Below are 20,112 nucleotides of genomic sequence, written 5' to 3' on the forward strand. Positions count from 1 at the left end.
GAAAAAAAAAAGGACATTGAGAGAAAAAGATTATAAGAAGATTGTAGCGTTAAGTGTGGAAAACTAAATGAAGAAAATTATACATCTCGCCCGTTTTCTCGCTTTTGCATTTCCGATTCGAGAACGATAAATCGTGCCGGCCTTTAACTTTTGTCTTTTTATAAAACTTTCCTCTGGAATAAATTTCAACTCCCTCCCCTCCCAATGCCTCGCAAGTAGAACAACAAAGTAATCCGTTTAATCTCATATATATATATTTTTTTTCTTTCCCCCCTAGACTTATTCCGCGTGCCTATAAATCCGCGCGCATTTACAGCAGCGTCGCGGTACACCGAAATAAATAACGGCGTGTACTGTAAATCTCAAAGTGTGAAAAAAAAAAAAAAAAAAAAAGAGCGACACCGTTTGTTTTAATTATTCACCCTCTCTCCGTGACTTTTATATTATTTTCTTTCTCCGCGATAAATCGCATTCTCTTCGCGTCACGAACTTTGTCAGCAAGGAGGCTGGCGTCATAAGTCCTGATCGAAATTTATCACGTCGGCCACGTCAAGATGCGAATCTTAGACAAAGGATTATAAATTCAACGTGACTTTCGAGCTAGCAAAATTTGCAGCGCAGGGAAACGACGATATATTTTAAAATAACAATATTTCTAAATTTCACAACTATAACATATAATTTTTTCGTTAATAATTTAATTTAAAAAAAATATATAAAAATTGCAACGTAATTTTTTTGGACAATTTTTTGTGTAATTTAGTATAAAATAATATCTGCATATAATTTACGCTATCGCGTCTGATCGATTAATTTTCGTATCTTTCAAGGAATAACGAGAGAGTCGAGGAAGAAGGGCTGCGCGTATATTGAACAATTATCCTCGGTGAAACTCGAATGCAAATGACGTTCGTCACCGCCACGTCTACGCTCATTAAAACACCCGTCGGTTCCGGCAATTTTTCTCTTTTCGTGTTAATGACGCGTCCCGCGACGACAGCGCGAGCGTGAGCTCGCATCATTTATTATTCGCGTAAACGCTGCGAGCGTTTCTCCCGCGAGATTCGACAAGTAATAGTCTCTCTGTATCAGCGCCGTCGGCTCCTTCTCGTTTCTTAGGTTGTCGGCGAAAAACTTTTTCCCTTCCTCACTCGGAGAAACAGTCCCTTGTCCCCGAGGAAATTCAATTTTCCAAAAAATCGAGTTTTTCCTAAAACTCCAAAAACGTAGCGTTCTATTGCGTTTACGTTTACGTAACGTAACGCGTTTACGGAAAGTCTTGCGCGGTGCGCCTACGTCGGCGGACGTGCGGAATTATATATCGGAAATTGGAGCCTGATATTCAAACCAAGTATGTCAGGGTTTATTACGTGCGAGGCCGTCATGCAGCACGACCGTGTCACCTTCGATGCTTCGTTCGATTATAATTTATTGAGCACATAGGAAACGGACTAAATTCAACCTATTTTTGTGCCAAGAGCCTAGGCTAAACAATTCATAACAAATTATTTCGTGGTAATTCGATAAACTGAACCGGTAATCCCGCAACAGCGGCCTGCGACAGTTCTTTCGCGTCAAATTAATTAATCTTTTTATTTTATTTTATTTCTAATTTACGTCTGACGACCTGGTAATTAAGAAATACCCTGTTTAAACAGTTTTAAACGAAGGAGACGCTCGTTAGCCCGTGACGTGATTCGGAATTTTACGTACTCATGCAACGGGAGCGAGCTCTTGTCGGCACGCGTCTTCGTGCGATATTTAGGCTCGACGCGCGGTTAGCACGCGAGAAACATGTGGCCTGCATGTGGAACACAATACGTCGTCCGCCAAAGACGGAGGGTTAAAAGGCTTAAGGATGCTGGACCGAGAAGAGAGTAATCTCGTTATAAACCTACAACGTGCACTTGTCGCGTTTGACGAAGCCTCGCTTTTACGCGTTATCTCTGATCGCCGAGTCGTTATCGCGATAAGAAGCTTCAGGTCCGATCGAAACCAGAAACGACAACCCTATCTCGATCGGCGAGCGTTGATCTCGCGGAAACGCTGGCGGTCCGATGGACGGGACTCAGGTCGCCGGAAGTCCGGAGTTTTCGGGGCAACTCGGGACTCGCGTCGATGAGAAATTAATTAATTAGGGAAAAGGTCGGGCTACGTTCGTTTAACGTGCGGGCGAGCAAACGAACCCGATAAAGTACGGCTGCAACCCCTTCCATCGTCCATCTTCCATCTGCGGCGGATGCGCTGCAAAGCTGGCTGCACTATGCAGTCGTAACTGTCGTGAGTCGACGTCGAAGCGGAGGCGCGCTCGCGTCGATGCCCGCCGCCGTCCGCCGATCAGTTTAGTTCAGTCCGCGCGGGACGCTCGACGAGCGAGGATCGTGTTCTCGGCGAAGACCCGTTTTCTCGAAGTCTCTCAGGTAGTCAGGTGCGTCGGGTGGTGAACGACGTGGGAGGAAGTGGAAATAAAAAAAAAAAAAAAGAAGAAGGAGCACTGGTTTTCGCGCGCGATCTCGCAGGGCCCGAACGGCGCCGCCGAGGAGAAAAGGAAAAAGGGGAAGAAAGAGGGAAAAAACGGCGGCGATCATAGAGAAGCATTTCTCGCAAGACGATCCCGGGAGCATTGGAGCACAGATGGTGAGAGGTGAGCGAAAAAGGAAATACGTGTCCGCGTACATATCATATTTACGTCCCTTTGCGCGAAATATGAGGGCACTTTTGCGTGCAATCGATCGGCCTCCGGAGAGACTCCCTTAGTTTACCCCTTACCCGCCCTTAATAGTGCCAACCCGACGTGACGATGACGACGGCCGGGTCGTAGGCGAGATCGTTCCTCTTACGTGCACGATGCGCGGGTTAACGTCCGTTAATCCCGGGATCGGGATTTAATCCGTCGTTTTAATCGAATTTTCAACGAAATTGGTTGCTTAGTCGTCTGGCCGAGTGTGGGAAAATGTAATCAAAGAGATGCGACTCCGATGTACGTGTCTGGATAATTTTGTAATTTCAACCGACGTCGAAATTAACATCTGTTAAATCTTTTACCGCTGTAACTCGATTAATCGGATTTCATTCCGTGCGAGATGTGGAATCGTCGCGCGTAGAAATTAGATACAATAATAATCATCCTGGCAAATTTAATCTTTTCGACGAAATTAATTATTGCACAATGTCTAGCTTTGTGCTTCGAGCCGTTTCCGGTTTCGTATTACGAAACAATCGGGAATTATTTATTATATCCGTTAAATATGAGCCTAATTAGCCATTAATCAAATATAAAAAAAAAAAAAATTCTTGAATAATAAAGAAAAGTAAAAATAAGAGTAATTAAAAGTTAACGCTACAGAAAAAAAAAATTTAGCCTCATACATATCCCAATTTTTTATCGCGATGCAAAATTACTGATACCTCACAGTTTAATGCAGCTAAAAAGGGTTGAAATATTCCATAATAAAATGACGAGAACCTAATCGTCGTAATTTCATTAACGTCGAGAAATAATACCGCCGAGTATTTCGGTCGTATCTGAAATAAAATTTCAAGCGCGGCCGCGATCGATCCCATTCAAATTTAAGCTTTACCTTAATTTTCATCGCTCGCAGACTAGCTTATTAGTTTCGTTTGACGTAAGGCGGCCGTGGAAGATGGAGCAAAATTTGTTTCAGCTGCTCCATTGAGCGTAATGAATAATTGATTTCGAGTTTAAGTCGGGGCGGATGAATCGGAAATTTTCCTTTGCGATCGGTATATTCGTATCCGCTGTTTCCTAGAATATCCGATCGGTCGAAATGCGACGTGCGCGATAAAAATATTCTATTACGAGAAAGCCGTGCGCTCGCTCGACTGTGCCGAATAATAAATGGTTACCGTCGGTTAAATCGCGATTTATCTGGAAAACATATTTTTACAAGTTCATAAATTACTCGAGAACGAACGGGTAATATAATTGTCGCACGTGTCGCGCGTTATTTAATACGCTACTCTCTCCCGCCTCAGACTTTTTTTTTTCAGCTTCTTTTTATAATTCGCATCCTGTATTTATTTTCAATATTTTTCTCCACCCGGGTGACTCGTCGCGCGATTTTGTCGAACGAACCAAAAAAAGTAAAATAGAAATCGCGTACTTGTCAAAACAGGGTAAGTCCCCGCAGTAGAAACTGCAACGATGCGCCCGGCAAAAATGCCTGACCGCAACCGGTCCGCCTCTACTTGAATTACATATCCTGTCCGTTTTCTCTTTCCGCTATTTGTTATATTATACACGAGCGCGGTGTAAATGCATGACAAATATACCCGATAACAAATATATTTTCTCGCTACATAAATACGCGCGATAAGATTCAACTTAAACCGAACTGGGCGTGTCGATTATTTTATTATATATTCTTCTTCCTTCGCTCTATCAATTAAATTTTCTCTAACGACGTAAATTATTTCCCTCCCGCGTCCTCGAGGTCACTGTTTCTCTTTTTCAAAAGGCTTCGGGAGGCTCGGGCTTGTCTCAGGATAATAATAAATTAATTTCTTCTCATATTTCTACTTTTCTTTCCACTCTACTGTCTTCCTGGATGCAACAACACCTGTTCATCTATAAACGCAAATTACGCTTTCCGCATGCCGGACGAGAGTGTCAGTCACGAAATGAGTCTGTCGGTCTTCTCGCGGAGATCCCGCGTGAACGACGTTAAATTTACATTGGCGTCGCGAAGCCGAGAAATCGGCCGGCTGTCGCGATGCGCCGCGGGCCGAAGGCGATTAAATTTAAGTTTTGCCCGAATTTCGACTAGCCGTATGACCGATACGACCCACTACGCCGAGGTGAATCCGCGTGCCGCAATCGTTAATATTTATTTAAACCCCATTATACAACTTCCTAACAGACACGTTACAACTGGACCCTAAGAGATCCCCGACGACCATCGCGCAGTCAATAACTCACTGCAATTCCGCTCGTCATTTTGTTACCGCCTTCCTTTATTGCTCGTCTCATTTGCGGGTTACACGTGCGTCGCATATAAAAAAATGTTAAGTAAAACCTGAGATTAATGAAGGAAAAATACGTCTAGACCGACAAATTTAAACGGCAGACTTCAAACTTGGTTAATTATCTAACGCGTGTGTTATTCGATCAATTGATACGAAATGAATATATGACTTGGCAATTAATTAACAATTAATCGTATTGTTGGTAATCGATTTTCGAAAACAGAATTATCTTTTTCACGAGTTAAGTTTGTGGACGCTATTTCGAAGCTAGTTACATTTTCACTCTGTTGAGTAATAAAATATAATTTAATTGCCATTTATTCCTCGCGACTGAAGAATGTAAAATTTTTTTTTTTTTTCCCCTCCCTCTCGACGTGTGCCAGTTCTGTCACTGTGTAGCAATGCGAATTCCCTGCGCAAAGCTCTCAGGGCATATTGGCAATCGCGGTTAAAACAATAGTGAAACGTTATTCATTCAGTTCAGTCAGAGTAAGTCATTACCGGACGGCTCTTGCTAACGAAATTTCTCATGATCAAATTACTGTTAACGTGTTTGTTTGCTGTCCTTTTGACACATCATATGCGGTATCAAACACGGAATATAATTTATTAGTTATACATTTTTCGTTCGTCAATGATATTTTTAGTTCCGTTATTGTTTCACTATTTTAATAAAAGAGATTTGTTGCAAGCAATATTAATCTCCCGCGTTCAAAAATTTATTGACTCGAAAAGAATTAATTTTTCTTTTTATATTATACTCTATCCTTTTATTCCCCCAAGAACCTTTTTGTATATAAAAATACTTGTAAGAAGTCTTTATTGCACGCTATTAAAATATCAAAATAACATCTTGCCGAAATCTTTTTTCTACTTCGCGCACGTAAATAATATTTCAATCCCAAAAACTCGTGCATACGTGCATACATAGTTCAAATTCGTAATTAAACATTATAAAGTTGACTGCATAAATTTAAATATCTCCGTAAACAAGACTGCGATATTCCGAGTCTAAAAATAATAATAATAATTGAGCTCGGGGAAACTGCAAAACGGATAAAAATTGTCATATTTATTTTCGACGAGGAGTTCCCGCTTATTGAGATGTTGCAACGAGCGATCGTCGCACGTGACATTTAATTAAGCATTGCATTAATGAAGCAACGTAAGTGATGGTGCACGATGTCAAGGTTTCGAGATTGAGTCAGATACGCCTAATTAAAGATATACCAGATAAACTAACATTTATATCACGATACCTGACGCACGAGCGTGCATTCTACTTTAATTAAGTGCTGTTGACAACATATAAACGCGGATATTTATTTATTTCCCTATTTTTCTACGTTATCAAATATTTCTTCGGTAAAATTTACTTTTAATTTATGCCTTTGACGCTTTATGTGATTTTGCATATTTCCAATTTACAATTCACAATGTTAATTTAATCGCGTTTCCGATTCGCAATGTAACTCTCAACATTGTCGAGCGCGGGTGTCGCGTAAGAATTATTCATGGATTCAATCCACGAGAATTCGATATATCTGTTGGACGAGTAACGCGGAAATCGATACTAATTATAATATTTGTATGCATATGTCATGCGTAATGCTATACATAGGATGTACTAGATGTCTCGTATGTCGCGCGTGATAAACTTTGTCTCTATACAATTTCTCGATAGAGAATTCTCTGAATCAACGTCTTCCCCGAATGCAAATTCAAATATAAATTCAGCCGTCGATCTAATTACTCAAGAATTATAATATAATATCCGAAGTAGCAGTACAACGTTTTCCATTACAAAATCTCATACAAAATCGTATCGCGAGAGTAATTACAAATAAAAATCAATTTAAAAAAAATTAAAAATTAAATTATAGAGCTCTACGCAGATTTTTTTTTTTTTTTTTTTTTTTTTTAATACAAAGTTTAGTAAAAAATTTTACTGAGAAAAAGTGACATTAAAATGACTTATGGACGAACCTGTACAACGGTGACCTTTAACATTGCACTGTGATGCTGTGCCGTCATATAATCCGACCGCGCTTCCGCTGTACCAATTAATATATACGATTGCTACTCCGAGCGAAAAAGGTCGAAACATTTCTTTTCTTTTTGTCCTCTCGAATTCTCATAGTTAAACATTATTAATTCCTAAATTAAAACGTGTTTGTAATTGTCAAGAAGATCAATAGATCTTTCATTTTTTTTTTTCTTTTTTAAATTCACGTTTTAAGTATAAAAGATGAGAGAGAACTTTGTAGATAAACGATGAGATAAGTCGAATATTAGTGGCATTTCCCACAACTGTCTGAAATTTCTAGTCGGTACCTCGTCAAGATTAGCAAACTAGTCTAAATGGGGAAATGCTCCAGGGACGAAAGGAGTAATCAGAGACGAGAACAGCTTCCTCTCGAGAAATTCCTGTCATAAATGACTCGATATTACGCGCGACGGTCAATCGATCTTCATTAAATAGAGAGAGGAGCCTGCAATTTGCATAGAAAAATCGAGCGCGTGCGGGGCGCGTCCTATAAAAGATGAAAGAAAACGACGGTATGTCAGTGTCAGTCGACGGATGCACATTGCCAAGCGAGAAAATCGATCTATCACGATCGAGACGTCACTCCCGACATTCGTGCAGGACAATCAACAATTTATAGACTGGCCGCTTGTTCTCTGAGACACGAAGAGTGGCTTTTTTGTCTCTCTCTCTTTCTCTCTGCCTTTCGAAAATCCCCGAAACCTAGCATTTTCCACGTTCACGATTGTTAAATATCAATGAAGCACGACCGACGTTGTCCATTTATCGTGCCAAATTTAAGACTCTGCCTATCTGTCTAATAGCACGCTCGATATCGACCTGCTACGAGACCGACGAACTAATTTTAGACTGTTACATCAAGTTTTATAGAACGTTATTATAAAGTAAAAAGGTTCGCCGAGAGTAATCGCGAGTGTCGTATATTTAGGTGGTAGCATTTCTCCGCACGGATGAAGACTTCGAGAGCGAATATCCGAGCCGTTTAATTTCGCAATTTTCAGAAACTGTGGATCACAAATTGCGGATAGAACCACGGAGATTTCGCGGTTCTTCGTTTCCTTTTTTAGATACGAATTTCGAGTAGCCGGTTAATAAATCAGCTCCTTGCAGAGCTTTCGCGTAATTTCTGCCGAAAACCGTCTGCCTCGCGGCAGCTCTCGCCACCCGGTACCGTAATTATTAACGCGCGATTACGCGATTACATAAGGGGAGAGTCGTGATCTCGTCCCGCGAGAGCTTTCGAATAAAGCTTTCGTTGTCACTTCGATCGGGTCGTTTTTCATCGGACGGACGGGAGCGATCGCGTTCAGAATTTAGAGCCTCCCGGACGAAACGTATCGCGGACACACGCCTCGTTGTCTCCTGGATAAACGAGATATATACCTCGCGCACGACGGCCTTTTCTCGGACACGCGTGACGTCGCCAATGGAGGAGGTATATAGCGGCGGTATTATACCAATCCCGGAGGAGGAGAACGGCTTCATTGTCCAAGCCCGAATTGCAACGACGTTGTCTCCGACGGGCAAATTACAGAGCGAGTTTCGCGCGTCGTTAAGCCTTAAGCACTAACACGTCATCCGCGGCTGGAAATATGTGACGTTACCTCTGGTAATCTAACAGACGCGAGCGTTGTCGCAAATGGAGTACGGAGATCAATTTCACAGTTATGTTAAACGTCGAGGCATTAACAAACGTTTCTCTCGGTGGAAATGCTGACAAATTTTTTTGAAAAATATCACCAAGTTATTTGTCAAACAATTAAATGCCATTTGTTTAATTGGAATAAACTTCTTTTTTTTTTTTTTTTTTTCTCTTCCCCGCCGTTGCTCTTACTTCTCGGTCGCTCAATCCTTTGCCTTTTACCTCGTACTTTTCTAAGGGCTTTCTTTGAACGTGCCTTTTAAGTTCGCGCCTAATTGTAAACCTTTGAATTTAGCTGGCAATTAAAAGACGAAACCGATGCGGATTCGTTTCGCGTTTGAGAATAACGATCGCGCTGTTTTCTTTGCCGAGGAGCAGTTTCGTCTCGCATGAGAAAACTCGCGGAAGATGAAGAGCGTCGTCCTCGTTCACGTTAAAGCGATTTGTACGAGCGTAAGAAAAGTCGCCTTGTTTAAGGGAAGGAATGAGAACGGATGTAATGACGCCGTGACGGAGATATGCGGAAGACCCCGCGAGATCTTTTCTCAAGAATGCTTACACGAAGACTGATGCCTTTTCATTAATTACAGGATCGCTACCTGATATCGCAGTGACGATGGCATCGGGCAGAGAGATCCACGGTGCATTTAGGTGAGCTCAACTTTACACAAAATTACATTTCGCGTCTCTAAAATATTCAAATCTTGTCGCGATATTTTAACGAATTTCCTTATCTTTTCTTTTTTTTTTCTTTTTTCTTTTTTCTTACAAAGTTACACAATTTCTCTAAAAAGTGTAAAATACTGTCGTTTATTTGCGAATAACGATTACTTTGTTGACTAGTTATTTTAATGTTGGAAATAGCTAGTGCAATAATAAATTTAATCAGCTTATCTTTTATTTCATCGAATCACGCGGCGACGATTTATTTTGTTCACTTTTCTTGTTTTACGCAAAGTCTCGACTGCACTCAAAAAACATATGCACCTACATCTACCTACTCTACGACATACGCGTCGATGATTTTGCCGTAGAGGGCCAGCTATTTCAAGGATTTTCGAAGGTGTGTGTGTGTGTGTGTGTGTGCGTGTGTGTTTTCCACCTGACCTTTAGAAACTCATTATTGCGCGAGATGCAGGAATGAGAAATTAGTTAGCCATCTGTTATATTAATCTAAACCTCTCACGAACATGTAACTTCTTAATGAGAGCTTTTATAATGAGTTTTTTTTTTTTCTTTTAAATAAAGTCGAGTTTTCTTCAATAAAGCTACAGTAAATTTAACTTTTTTTTTTCTTTTATTCATATTTAACCGTAGTAAAAATTATTTGACCTTCGACCTCATACATTTGTTAAAGAGAGAGAATTTGTTGAAGGAAAAGATAAAAAGATGTGCCGTCGTATATGCCACACACATAAATCGAAACTTTCATCGTTAACACCCGTACCGTATAACGAGTTATTGACTCGATCTTAGAATTAATTAAATTTGCTAATTAAACGGAGAAATGTTTCTGCAGCAACAAATTACACCCTCCCGGTTTTTCGTGACATTTGCAAATTCGCGACGTGGGCGTCGGCAAATAGAACGGCAAGGCACTCGGATGGTACATCGATACGAGCTGTCCGGCCGCACAAATAGAAACGCTTAAATTTTGTAGAACGTCATTATTTTTATATTTAGTCTGTGGAAATTAATATTTCACGGCGCAGGCTTGTACATCGATGCCTAGACTCCCGGCGTTACTTCGGAATATCGGCATTGTAATATTAATTAAGAGGAGAAGCGTTTCCGCGACGTAAATAAGTTAGCGGAAGGGGGGAGGAAAGGGACGCGCAATTTATTTCACGAGGTTCGGCAGAAAGAGATTCGTGCTCGGTCGATTAATTTCAGACTCGTCAACTTCTGACTGGTCGGCTCAAAGTAATTTGACATACACGGGTATATATATATTCGTACGAGAAGTCATCGCCGTGCCGATAAACACCCTCGAGGGCTTCGTAAACATCTTTGCGAACAAATAGAGCACGTTTCGATTCGACGGGCGCGCGCGAGCGGCTTCGCGCTAATCAGTCTATTTTCCTCGCGCAATTACCGTCGAATATATAATTATTTGACCCACCCGTCGGCGTCTACGGCTCGGATATGATATTTCCACGAATAAAATTCGACATTAGAACAGGTCATGAGATTCGTGATCAGAATAACGGGCACGGATTTAGAGTAGAGGTATCGATCGCGTCTTCTCGACACGATAAGAGCGGCGGGAAGCCGAGACTCGCTATTCGCAATTTCGAGCTATTTCGCGATAGCGCACGGCCGGCTGGCAGTGAATGGAAGGAAGGAAGAAAGAAAGAAAGAAAGAAAAAAAAAAAAAAGAATTGCCTTGGAAGCCAGCGAGCAGCGGAGAGCGCAATCTTATTCTTAGCGGCGTGGCTTTATTTTTATTGCGCTTATAGCGTGGCATCGATCGTATTCGCGCGCATACCGCGAGTTGACGTCGTTCCGTCAGATAGCGATGCAAACGGTTATAAGTAATGCAATGAGAAAATTCTATCGCCGCGTCATAGGTAGACGCTGAATGAAAGGAAAAAAAAAAAGAAAAAAAAAGCGTAGCGGAAGTGCCGCGGCCTATCTTTAGTCAGTTTTTCCATTCTAATCGGTATCGAGCCGCTTATTAATTAATTTTTAAAAGCGAATAAATTCCCAATGACAATTTTATTGCATATGTCAGACGAACGAGATGTAGGTAACTAGCACATTTGCAAGGACGATCGCTGTAGCAACTTAAGGCACGCTCGCCGCTGACGGCCAATCTTCCAGGCATCTAAGCTCGTGTGTTGAACACAAAACCGGCGTGTGTAATCGCGTCGGTATGCACTTCCGGTCGTAAACGAAATACTTGCCGGCGAGCACGGGATGCGGAAATATTTTCGGCGTACGTAATAGCGCTTTTAACTCCACCCTCCTCCCTCCCACTTCGTGAATCCGGGGATCGATATACGCCGGTGGCTCTCGCAAAGTTCGGCCGTGCCGGAGATTGGAAAGTTCCGCACTAAATTTCGCCCGAAACGCGGTCGGTTTCGTTTCCCGGTTAGACATCGCCGTCGTCCATTCATGACTTCGGACGATCCCCCCTGGTCCTTGACGTCACGTTTAAGATGCCGTTAGGAGATTACGACGCGAAGGGAGAATTTTCAAAGGACTACTCGGCGACACGTGCGACCCATTCTTTATCGGACGGTTAAACAATGGGAGCCTATTATCGCGGTGTGGAAAAAAAAAAAAAAAAAAGAAAAAGTTAATTGAACTGCATTCCCGCGATCGTCGAAATCGAATTTGCGCGTTTACTCGAGCGCAATCAAGCACCCATTCACGCATCCCGTCCGTCCGGCGTAATCTCGCGAATAATATCCAAGCCCCGTTCGTCCCGGAAGAGGAATGCGAGAACTTTAAACGTTAAACGTGACTATTCTCGGACTCACGATCAGTCGAGCCCACTTCGAAGTTTCCCGTACGCGTCAACGTTCCCTATCGTCGATAGTTAAGGGGGATGTGCCGTTTGAGGAGAATTCGTATCTTTGCGATTAAAACGACGGCTAGTTTCGCGCGATTATCGTTTGTATTTTGCGATTTCCGAAAAATCAATACTTTTCCGCGGCAACACTCGGCTGTGCCGGCACTAGTGACGTAACGTCTGACGCAAGCGACAATCGTTGCGGCCGCGATGCCGCAGAGCCTCTCTAGGCGAACGTCGATAGTGTGCCGGACGTCATAAATGCATTTGCCTACCTTAGATCGGCATTTTTTTTTTTTTTTTTTATAACGAGCACGTCATGCTTGACGCAGCAGTATTCAAGTAATAATTTCATAAGCATCGTCATCAACTTCAGTAAAAAGCAAAAAAAAAAAAAAAAAAAAAATTAATATCTCTTATTCTTTTCATAAGTATATACTGCAATGATTTATCAAAAAATACAGGGAGTACAATAACGACGTGATATACTAACGCAAAGTATTTAAAAAATATTAAAAAGTAATTTTTAAAAATATTTTTTCTACAAAATATCAAATACTGAATAAATTTTGTTCCGACAAAAAAAAAAAAAAAAAAAAAAAAAACATATATAATCTCGTTTTACGAGACAAAGCGCGATATGCTCTCGCGAATACAGTTCTGCGTACGGGTGGCCCATGGGAAAATCCGCGAAATCCGCAAAATCTCAACCCCCTGCCGATTATTAATCCGCACTTCGATCGTCGCCCTCTGCCCTTTCGACGTTCCTTCGACCCCGTTCCGCCGACGCGGCAGCATGCCATGAAAATGGTTTGTGATTACCGCGGCGGCAGGCATTCCCGCTGACGAGGCGAATATATATTCTATCTTCCGTTCGCGTTATCCTCCAACCCGCGGAAAATTGATTTCGCTACTTGTCCCGGGTGAATAGCCGTCGCTACGAGAAACTGCGGACCGCCGAGATCACAATGTCCGCGTTTCTACTTTTTACAATCTTACTTCGGAGACTGCAATTGCATTTGTACTCGGTCGAACAAATATCACGGACCGGAGTAAATTGATTACAATACCAAAGGGATCTCTTTTTTTACTCTCGCGCCTCAGTCTCTCGACGTACACCTACTACCGTCGTATTGAATTTAAATTTTAATAACGCGTCGCGATTGTACGCATCCAAGTTTTTCAAGACTGAAAATGTCGGCGCGGCCCCGACCCTGCTGAAACAGAACTTTAATTAGCGCTCAGAAGTCGAGTAACGTTCCGGCTCGTTCGTTTCTATTTTGCCGAACACTGCGATTAAACTTTTAACTCTATTCTCGCGCAAAAAGTGTTCCCTTAATATATTCCATTTCGTCGGGCGGATCGAGTCTCTCGAAAGTTTATTTGATTCTTACCGGATCTTCGCCTCATCGATAATCCCGTCGCTAATAAGCGTCGGTGAAATGAGCAAAGTTTCCAAGTATAATCGACTGCGATGGCTGAGCCGCGGCGTTTACAGCGCGGAAAGTCAAGGCGACGAGCCTTTCCTCGGCTGTGTATTTTCTATTTTATGCGTACGCGGTGGGCGCCTATCGCCGATAACGCGCCCGTCTTTTTCCACCGGTGATATCAGCGGCGGTCCGGCGCAAGGAAGCTCGTAAATCCCCGTTGCCCAAGTAAACAACGCCCTAAAACGCGCGGCGAGGGATAATTCTAGATTCGATTGTACCGCGGACTAGCTATACGTGTAACGTGGAAGCGATCGAGTGTGGGTGCAACAAGATACCGGGGCCTGTAAACGAGACACACACTCGGCACCCGGATCGATACCCGGGACAGTTTTCGCGAAAGCGAACCTCGCCAAGGGCGCGACGGCAGGCAGAAGAAATCATTCTCTACGATCTATCTCGCCAACACGATCCTCCGTGTTTGTTTTTATTTTTTTATTTTTTTTTTTAATTTATATTTGTCGCAGAAACCTAACGTGAAAATTCAGAGGAAATACGCGCGAATAATTTCGACCATTTATTCGCGTGCGAATGACGACCTACCTTCGGCGAAATCGTTCCAGCTCGATGGGACGAGCTCACGACGGAAGTCTCGGTTATCAGTTCAACGTGTCGTAAATGCATTTCGAGACTACTAATTAGACAGACCTACTGCAACGAATCGATCGAGCGTGAAACTTCAATCGATCTCTACATGCTATTTATTTAATAGTCAGTCCGACCAAGACTGATATTTCGATCGTGTTATCCCACCCGCAATGAAACGAACGATAAACTCCGCGTCGCGAGAGTTAAATGTCGATATGATTTTTATTATTTTTTTAAATTTTAATAAATACAATTTTTATATTTTTGTACGATTCGTACAATTTCCCCCAACGTTGAAATGAGCATGTAAAAAAATATTTCTTACTCACCGGTTCGATGCGCAGCAGCGGAGTTCAGCAACTCATTAGCGATGATACTGTAACATACAAAAAAACATAAATTGTAGAGACGTCGAAAGTATTAATTTATTATTGTAAACAAAGTACGCGATTTTAATTAATTTTTCATTGAAACAGTGAAAACTAAAGTTATTTATTATTAAAAAAATTTTTTTTAATAAATTAAATTTTTTTTTCATATAAAATGTTTTTTTTTTGTATTAATTATTAAATTTTCTATTTTAAATCTTACTACAATGACAAAGCTATCGAGGTAAATATTGAAAAATGATTAATATTAAATCAATAAAAAATATTACCGAAATGTTGCTCCGCTGAAGCAGGACGCCCGTCCTGAGCCTCCTCCTCCTCTCAGTTTGGGATGTCTTCCATCCGCGCACAAGAAACTCACGACCGCGACCGTGAAGTTAATATCGCGAGAATTAATTTACTAAATACACTTCTCGCGCGATTAAGTACGAGACTCACGTTTGCAAAAGTTAACGTAAAAAATTAGCGCCCGTTGACTTCACGACATCCGAGAAAACGACCGACGAACCGGTTCGTTTAATTATATCGGCGACGAGAACACGATACTCGCGATAATCCTGAAACATACAAAATTTACAAAAATTTAATTTTAGAGAAATTAAGTCAAGTTCACTATTTTAAAAAATCTAATTGTTAATTATTTTAATTAATTTTTTATGTTGGCACGACAAAGTAATATCATTAAATAATAAAGAACTGTTAAGTTTTCAAGTAAAAAGTGATTCTTACTTCAATGTTGTTTCGATGAAGCAGGATGCCCTTCCTGAGCCTCCTCCTCCTCTCAGGATGTCCAGGTTGTTAGGTGAATCCTCCTCTCAGGATGTCCAGGTTGTTAGGTGAATCCTCCTCTCAGGATGTCCAGGTTGTTAGGTGAATCTCCCTCAGAGCATTCGACACTTGTGGAAGCTGCAAATATAAATAAAATAAAAGCTATAATCGCATCTAGGCTAATTATTCTATTAAAATATATCGCAGGGCATTGTACAGCACTTTCGTATACATAAATAATGTAAAAAACGTACCAATTTACTTCAACGGTGCTCCCGAAGCAAGCATGATGAATTAGCTGTGATTTGCTTGCTCATTATTATCGGTGACGACCGTGCGTTGGCTCTGCTCTGGATTTTCAGTCTAAACAGAAAGAAAAAAAGATTGAGGTTAGAAAATGTCGAAATCCCAGCTGCCGCGAAGAGATCGTAGTTATGAGTAAAGAATATACTCTTATTACATACCTTTAAGCATTAAATGCAGTCACTTCGCAGCCACAATAGACGAGAGGCCCATTATCAACAATCTGCGTAGCTCGAGTGACCGACCTCTGGCTGCAACACAACTGGTGACGTCACATCGCGTGAGGCACGTACTGCGTAACACGGCCCCGAGAGTTCCTACGCCGCGACAAAATAGTCCTTATGCATGAAAAGAATACTTTTTATAATACGACACTAATTACGCAGCAAACGTAGCGGTCAGACAAACCACGAACTAAAATCGCCACGTGGTGATTAATGTACGGAACCGTGATCCGGCGAGAATTCACGTTGCACATGCTCTACGCGTAAAAAGCGATGACCCAGAGTCTTACTCGCGTTAACACTCATACCTTTAATCGCTGAATCCAGCCTCTTTACGTCCGCGAACGATGAGAGCTCCTCTTGCTGCGCACTGCTAGGCTCGAGTGACCGACCTCTGGCTGCGGAAGCAAGATGACGTCACGTTGCGCGAGGCACGTACCGCGCAACACGGCCCCGAGAGCTCCTACGCCGCGACAAAGTAGTCCCTATGCACGGAGAGAATACTTTTTATAATTATAGAAAGTACGACACTAATTACGCAGCAAATAAATGTAGCGGTCAGACACACCACGAACTAAAATAATTGCCACGTGGCAATTAATGTACGGAACCATGATCCGGTGAGAATTCACGTCACACATGCTCTACGCGTAAAAAGCGATGATCCAGAGTCTTATTCGCGTTAACATTTATACCTTTAATCGCTGAATCCAGCCTCTTTACATCCGCGAACGATGAGAGCTCCGCTCATTACGCACTGCAAGGCTCGACTGACCGACCTCTAACGCGCAAGCTTGGTGACGTCACATCGCGCGAGGCACGTACGCCGCTGGGTGGCTTCCATGCTGCGACAAGATCACACCTATAAGCAGAAGAAATCCTTTATGAATGTAGCAAATAAAATTAAGCAATCGGACACGTCACAAATTAAAACCGCTACGTAGAAAATCACGAAACGTCTTTACGGTTTTACAAAAGCGAGTTAAATTAATTGACCGGTTAACTTTCAGAGTTGCAGCTGCGGAATATAAAACTGATATTAAAAATACATCAGTTTTGCTAAATATCAATTATATCAATTTAAATCGCGCTGGTGAAACCGGACCTAATTAAATTAAATTGCGTTCGTAAAAACGGGCCTTATTAGCGTGCGAATGATGGCCTCCTTGCGATTGGAAATCGAACTGCGGTTCGATAGGACGAGTTCGCGACAGTAGTCCCGCTATGTTCAACGTGTTGAGTGAAGTACTTGTCAGAAATTAACCTTGCGTTTTTTTGCATTGACGATTGTTGCACGTATACGCGATGATACCACGCGATAATGATCAGTATTATCATCACTGCATGGATACGCTATCGCCGAGTGTATATACGGTATGTATCGGATTTTCCTTTGACGTCGATACCAGATACGATATGGATTTACGCCCGCGTTGCAGCCGCAGTACCACCCGCGCGCGGTACGAGCCCACGGGATACATCAGCCCACACGGACCAAAAAAAAAAGCGGAATAAATAAACATGAAAATAAATTGGACACGGAAAACGATCAGCAGTATTCTACAACATATTGAACATTGCTCTGAAGGTGGAAAAAAAACAAATTAAAACATAGACTGATATAATTGCCGGTGATTGCTCTAGCTTCTAGACACATTGTATCAACGACACAGCAGATAGTCGCTGGTATAAAAACACATGACTCAATCGTGACTCAACACATGACTCGCCGTTTTTTTTTTTTTTCTTTTAATCTATAAAGAGTCAGCATCTTTTTTTATTTTCTTACTTATAGCTATACTTCTTTTTTTACACAATTTATTAATTTATTTCGTTCGAATCATAAAAGTTACATACCGCTCTTTTCTACAGCCTCATCGTGGACGACGTGGACTCGCACTCGATCCTCAGCGATGGCTCCGACCTGGACGGGCTGTCACGCGAGAGCAGCTCGCAGAATTCAGCGTCACAGACACCGCTGGATAGTCCGGGCGGTCCACGAGAGAGGATCAAGCAGATCCAGGTCGAGGCCGAGACTAGGCGAGGCGAGTTCGCCAGGCTGCTCGAGGAGCACGCACAGGTGGTGCGCAAGCTGAAGATGATGGAGGCGGAGGAACAGCTGTCGGCGACGACGACGACGACGACGACGACGACCGGAAACGCGACGGTGATCGGCGGCGCACACGCGTGATTTTACGACCTTGTCGCCGACACCGGGACGAGGGTGACACCGAGGGTCGGGACCACCGCGTCGACGACCGTCATGCAATCGACCACCGCCTCACCGCGTTCCTCGCTCGCTCGCCTCGACCGCGAAACCCCATCCGGACCGGCCACCGTTGCCCGTCGCGATTCGCAGACGAGACGCGGATAACGCAAACGTCACTTGACGCTCGGATCATTAATCCTTCGATATATCCCGAACAAACCTTCGAGACGCACACGAGACTCACGTTCGCGTAGAAGTAAAATTGGTATATCCCAGGGTTAATTACAGAAAAATTGAGATATATACAGACTCGAGAGGATTTTCTTGCCATCTTTCTTTCTCCCTCTCTTTTTTTCTTTTCTTTTCTTTTTTTTAAATTTTTTTAATACTGCGTTATAGTTCCACTCTCCGATTATCCGCTTCGGATTGATTTGATTGCACCGCTTTGATTTAAATGAATTAAAGACTGATACCAAATTGGAGATAAACTTGAGCGATGAAAGGATACCTTTGGAAGCTTAAACTTTATATCGTTTGACAGTTAAACAAATTAATCTTACACGTTTATGAAAACTGAAGTAAATAAAAAATCTAATATATAGATTTAATTTTGCGAGATTTTTATATAAACGATAAACGCGTATTTATTATCGCGATATGTATTGTTAAACGTATGAGAGTGTCTCGTGAGGAAATTGACATAACTTTTTAAATGTGTTCTAGAGTTTATTCTAAGCAAAGAAAATAGATGTGTTCATTCAATTCATTTACCGAGATTTAAACAATTTTTTTTTTAATTATACAATGAAAACATTCTTGCTCAGCGTGTGTTCTAAAATATATTCTAAAAGTTTGTCAGTTTCCTTGCGAACTATCTTATGTATAACTTTGTGTCGCTTTATTTGCAATTAAACGACGTATCTGCGTATACGAAAAGTTCAGGATGCGCCATCGAACGCATGTCACCACTGTAACACGTAACATATGTAAATTCGAAGTGAAACCTTTCCGTACAATTTATCCAATTTCGCGAAGTCGGATTAAAGTCCAATTGGCAAAATTAACATTTGCAGAGGTTGCCGTAACGAGCCTCTCGCGGGATATATTCTTTCTTAATCTTTGTTTGCAACAAAGTCTGAATAAATAAATATATAAAAAAAAAAAACAAAGTACTACTAGACACGACAATAATGAGGAACACTTTTATGGGGAACGTGCGCGAAAGCCGCGGTTGCGTATTGTTCACAACGCGAGGAACAGGGAACTCTCGCCCGTTCGAACTAGCTCAGCAGCAACGGCTGGCCTAAGCGTAGTACAAATTTTGCAGTCAAGTCTTAATAAAAGAAAAAAAAAAGAAAAAAAAATAAATAAAAAAGAGTGCGAGTAGGTCGAGAGAATGAGACGGCTTTCCGACGATAATGATGGGACTCGACACGACGGTAAAGACAATCGCGCTGTCGTTTCGCGAAGGAAACGCGGGTGCTGGAGTGGATATGGTGTCGTACACGCGAACACACGTAGCCTACTCTCGAGACACAACGGGGTGTACAAGCTTCTACGTTTTATATAGTGTTGTAGAATTGAGTGTTCCATGTAAGTGTAAGCTAGTTTTGTAATATCGTAATTATACGTGTACGATAAAGGGGGATCTGCCAAGTCTGACAGAGGACGCGACTCTTTTGTAAATAGTTTTCTTTCCATTATACACGTATGTACAAGGTCCAATCGCACCGATCGATCGTCAATAATTAATACTAATAATAAGCGACTTTTAGGATTTTCTCTATTGTCCTTGAATATTGTTACAATTATAACTACGAAACGAGTGTTTGAAAGGCACAATTTTCTTTCTCGAAACTCAAACATTTTGTTGGCAATTAATGTTGCTAATAAAAAAAAAATTATGAGAAATATTAATATTAATGTCAAAATGATAAAAAAGTATTGTAAAA

The 20,112-nt window shown here is 41.8% G+C and overlaps 2 protein-coding genes across 3 annotated transcripts in view; one reads left to right on the forward strand and one right to left on the reverse strand.

Moving 5' to 3' along the window:
- Positions 1-15,062, reverse strand: part of LOC139108155 (solute carrier family 2, facilitated glucose transporter member 1) — a 65,182-nt gene extending 50,120 nt beyond the window's left edge. Inside the window, exons 1-2 of the mRNA XM_070666245.1 lie at positions 14,926-15,062; positions 14,597-14,643 (exon numbers count right to left, since the gene is read on the reverse strand). The gene's annotated coding sequence lies outside the window, so the exon portion shown is untranslated. The remainder of the gene's footprint in view (positions 1-14,596; positions 14,644-14,925) is intronic.
- On the forward strand, positions 653-19,340 carry LOC139108160 (uncharacterized). Of its 2 annotated transcripts, XM_070666255.1 has the most exons (3): positions 653-2,644; positions 9,266-9,326; positions 17,824-19,340. In XM_070666255.1, the coding sequence occupies exons 1-3, from the start codon at positions 2,635-2,637 to the stop codon at positions 18,140-18,142; spliced, it is 390 nt and encodes a 129-aa protein (XP_070522356.1). In that variant the 5' UTR covers positions 653-2,634; the 3' UTR covers positions 18,143-19,340. The 2 variants fall into 2 exon arrangements, with proteins under 2 accessions (XP_070522356.1, XP_070522357.1); XM_070666256.1 differs by lacking the exons at positions 653-2,644; positions 9,266-9,326 and adding an exon at positions 17,051-17,325.
- The last annotated feature ends 772 nt before the right edge of the window (positions 19,341-20,112 follow it).

The sequence above is a fragment of the Cardiocondyla obscurior genome, linkage group LG14, assembly GCF_019399895.1.
Source record: "Cardiocondyla obscurior isolate alpha-2009 linkage group LG14, Cobs3.1, whole genome shotgun sequence".
Taxonomy (NCBI): Eukaryota; Metazoa; Arthropoda; class Insecta; order Hymenoptera; family Formicidae; genus Cardiocondyla; species Cardiocondyla obscurior.